Below are 4,204 nucleotides of genomic sequence, written 5' to 3'. Positions count from 1 at the left end.
TATATATATATATACACTCATCAACTATTCAATAACTATGTATTATTTTGTCTAGTATTATATGTTTTGTTGTTTACTTTGCTTATTTGAAAATTAAGGATTAATTGTTAATTACATTGATATTATTAGTTACTAAACTATTTTTTTATGTATATTTGGTATTGTAGGTTATTTTAACCAATATTGTATTTGTTATGAGTATTGTTAAAACAATAATGCTATTGACTTGGCATATATAAAATCATATTTTAGTTTATCTTTTTTAGATGTGATTAAAAGTTTTAAAGCTAAACAAATTTCCAGCAAGTGATCGATGTCTAGCTTAGTAGGATTCATGCTTCATGTTTAATATTCAGGATTCCCCAGGGGGAGGAGGAGGGGGTGGGCGTGAGAGGTCAGAAGTTAGAATCTTTGATCCTGTTAAGTTTGTCTCTTGTAATTATGCTTACCCGTGAGAAGTTTTCCCTAGAAACACTTTAATTGGGCTGAATTTGCCCTGTAAAAAATTCGAAAGTTCGAAATCGGGGTTACCGTTGAAATATTATGATGAGACTTTAGGGGTGAACTTAGGGGGTTCAATGGTGGCACCGACAATCTCTGACTTTTCCGGCTGTAGTGAAAAAATTTTCGAAAATTTTATTATTTCTACTACCATGCAAACCCTGATTTTTCCGTGCAATCCTACTGTGAAATCTTAGGTCCGCCCGTACGAGGTTTCCACTAATTAGTTTGACATTTCAAAAGAAAAAAAAAACAAATTTTCCAATAAGATAATACTGCATGTTACAATTTTCGTTGTTATTATCAAAGAACCCTCGGCCAAAATTCAAGAAAGCAACATATTGTGATTAGGCTTTCACTAATTAGTTTGTCATTTAAAAAAAAAACCAAGTTTCCAATAAGATAATACTGCATGTTACAGTTTTGGTTGTTATTAATAATTAAAGAACCCTTGGCCAAAATTCAAGAAAGCAACAGTTGCTAATCACAATGGAATTTAATGAAATGTAGTGGTGTGGAATCTCATAGACGTGGGTTTTGCGAACAATCCGGCGACCCTTTTGCTGTTTTCTTCTCTTGATGATGATCATCATCATCTTCTTCGTCTTTCTTTTTTCCATGCACTTCATCTCTCTGCCAGCTAATTAACGATCCATTTACAATATAATTTCTTTCATGATGCTGGACTCTGATTTACGTTCATTGGTCAGAAACACCGGCAGAACCCCATTTTCAAACACCATATAAATCCAAAACCACATGCCCACTTTTCTTCATATCTCACTCTTGTCTTCTCTCGTTTTCATTCATATCCTCTTCTCAAAAATGGCACTCGCTAAAGAAAGAAACCCTAACGATCACCCCTCACACATGTCGGGTCTAGTCCATCAATCGTACACATTTTATGGAAGTGCCATTGGAGAAGTCGAAGAGGGTGAAAGCCCAGAAAAGAAAGCGAATTTTGCTGGAAGTTCATCGAATTCTTCTTCACTTTCTAGTCCAAGCAGCGCTACGAATTCAGGTGGGTTTCTATACCGAAGCACCACAAATCATCAACAACAATTACAACAAGAAGAAGGTCATTCGGTTATAAGCTTCAAGCCAGGATACTACGATAATAGTTTCATGCAAAGTGGTAGTGGTTCGTGTTTCCTTAGCTTTGAAGAAAACGAAGAACAACCCTATTCGAGTAACTTGAGCCCTGATCAGCTAATGAATTTAGGGTCTGGTTCCTTCGATAGCATACGTTTGCTGGAAAATATGAATTGCATTCAAAGTAGTAACATTAAAGAAAATCATCATGAGGAATTGGAGTCATTCACATGGCCAAATCCTTCTTCTTCTAACAATTACAATGCAACACAAGAATCATCTTTCCATAAGCGTAGTCATTCGGTAAATTCTTCTTCTTTTTATGTTTATATCTCCTTCGTATTTGATTTCTTGTAAAGATCCATCATTTAATAATGAAAACGTTCTACAGGGAGAGAGCGAGCAAGCATTCAAGAAACAATGTACCACTAACACAGCAACAAAGAAGATTAAGCAAAAGTCAACTCAAGTTCAACCAAAGGATCCACAAAGTATTGCAGCGAAGGTAATCATAATATACAAACGATCAGTTACTTAAAACGTAAGCAAAAATCAGATCAAATTTGAGAATGGAATGTTTGTGTCTTAACAGAATCGTAGAGAACGAATCAGTGAACGGCTGAAAGTTCTTCAGGATCTCGTTCCAAATGGTTCCAAGGTATAATTGTTTAGAAAAAATTAGATACTGAATTATGATCTTAAAATCAATGTTTTCGACATTAATAACGTATATTTCACTTCAGGTTGATTTGGTTACCATGTTGGAAAAAGCCATTAGTTATGTAAAGTTCCTTCAATTGCAAGTGAAGGTAATAATTAATCAATTATATTTTTCAACATTGAATGCATGTAATCAATCATACTTTGGTCATATAGTTAAGCCTTTTCTTTAATATTATATTTGTAGGTGTTGGCAACTGATGAGTTCTGGCCAGTACAAGGTGGAAAACCACCTGAGCTTTCACAAGTTAAAGACGCGATTGATGCTATACTTTCTTCTTCCCAAAGAGACAGAAGTTCAAGCTCTAAATAAGCTTCCAAAGGCAAAATTCTAGAAACCAAGTATTTAGAATTCGATCACAATCCCGGAGGATCAGAAAGAGAGGGGAACAAGATTCGGTATAGGAAGTTTTAATTTAGTTTTAGTTATAATACTATTCCAAATCAATTTCATTTTTTAGTACTCTAAGTGATTATATGTATTCGGTTATGCTTGTATTAAGTAAATAAGACTTATAATTAATAATATATTTTATGAATCTCCATCAAAATTAATAATAAGTGTGAGTTCGAAAATCTTCCTACCGGCAATCCGATGATACCTTTTTAATGAAACGATGAATGGTGCTATGATTTATAATTTATTCGTCTTAATATTTTCGCTCCTAAACATACTATGAAAGTCCAGAATGATCGAGATCTACCTCGTGAAAAATTGCCTTATATAAGATATTGTTGCGGAAAATACACAACAGAATCATCGCTGTATGAAAGGCCAGAAACATTCACAATATTTATTCTTTTGAAGTAATATATAACCTATAATTCTTTATTCTTTAAAAAGTGTAATCAAAACTCAATATACATGTATAAATCAAAAGAAAAACATCATGCTTTATATATATATATATATATATATATATATATATATATATATATATATATATATATATATATATATATATATATATATATATATATATATATATATATATTATTAAACATATTGTCTATTTCTTAAAAATTAAGAGGTATAACTCTTATAACACCATGTACAATCCTATTAAGCTTACAATGTAAGCGTATACACACGCATATCATCACGGTCTTAGCTTCTCCTCTGTCTAGATGTTGAGTAGTCATTTCTCCCAGATCTCTTCCTTCTCCCTCCTTGCTCTCTTCAATCTCTGGTAGCCTCGGTTACCACCAACCTCCTGATGCTGATGTTACCTTCACGAGTATCTGCAGCCCGTTTCTATCTTATGTCGAGACGAGAAACCCTAACTCTATCTTGTTGCCACCATCGGAAACCCTAACCCTAAAGTGGCTCCACCATCGCCACCAGACATCTCACAGTATAAACCGGATCGAGGTGCCTATCAAAGGTAAATATGTAGTCGATGGAACTGTTTTGCTCATTTTTCATCTTTTGAGGTTTAGAAAAGAGATTCTTTATACTCATTGTTTACTGAATTATTTATTTGCAATAGTGATGTTAAACAACACCAAATGAAACCATGGTAAGGATTGAATTTTGTGACATCGATTAGAAGGAGTAGGAAGACAAGTCAATTTCAACCTATGCAGGGGAACTAAATTTCAAATGGAAGATGGAGCAATTCATGTTTATGCAAATAAAGATTGTGAGATGCCCTGATTCTTGATGGTGTTGGTGTTGCTATTGTTTTTAGCCCTTACTCTTTAGTTTTTCAGTGTAATTTTATCTTTTCATGAAAAAAAAAACTTTTTCTTGTTGCTGATGCAACCACTTTTTCTCTTTTGACTTAATGATGGTTTTGCTTTTTTGTAGGTAGTGGATTTCTATAATAGCTAAATGTATGCACAAAAGTTGGATGGTGAATGGTCAGTTGAGAAAAACCTTTGAGTAATT

General features: G+C 33.5%; 1 protein-coding gene across 1 annotated transcript; it reads left to right on the top strand.

Annotated features, from left to right (window-relative positions):
• Positions 1 to 1,058: 1,058 nt before the first annotated feature.
• RHD6 (ROOT HAIR DEFECTIVE6) lies at positions 1,059 to 2,874 on the top strand. The gene is made up of 5 exons (XM_079032763.1): positions 1,059 to 1,896; positions 1,985 to 2,098; positions 2,186 to 2,251; positions 2,337 to 2,402; positions 2,501 to 2,874. Exons 1-5 carry the CDS (start codon positions 1,261 to 1,263, stop codon positions 2,624 to 2,626), a joined length of 1,008 nt encoding a protein of 335 aa, XP_078888889.1. The 5' UTR covers positions 1,059 to 1,260; the 3' UTR covers positions 2,627 to 2,874.
• The last annotated feature ends 1,330 nt before the right edge of the window (positions 2,875 to 4,204 follow it).

Source organism: Lactuca serriola, chromosome 3 (genome assembly GCF_051521515.1).
Source record: "Lactuca serriola cultivar US96UC23 chromosome 3, Lser_US96UC23_V15, whole genome shotgun sequence".
NCBI classification, from domain to species: Eukaryota; Viridiplantae; Streptophyta; class Magnoliopsida; order Asterales; family Asteraceae; genus Lactuca; species Lactuca serriola.
Note: the sequence above shows the minus strand (reverse complement) of the source record. Positions and strands in the feature narration are given on the sequence as shown.

What these genes read in the sequence shown, in the direction of transcription:
- RHD6 (XM_079032763.1), top strand. Translation starts at nt 1,261, where the DNA reads ATGCCCACTTTTCTTCATATCTCACTCTTGTCTTCTCTCGTTTTCATT. An exon ending in TCGTTCCAAATGGTTCCAAG is followed by an intron (nt 2,252 to 2,336) that starts GTATAATTGTTT and finishes ATTTCACTTCAG; the next exon opens with GTTGATTTGGTTACCATGTT. An exon ending in TCCTTCAATTGCAAGTGAAG is followed by an intron (nt 2,403 to 2,500) that starts GTAATAATTAAT and finishes TTATATTTGTAG; the next exon opens with GTGTTGGCAACTGATGAGTT.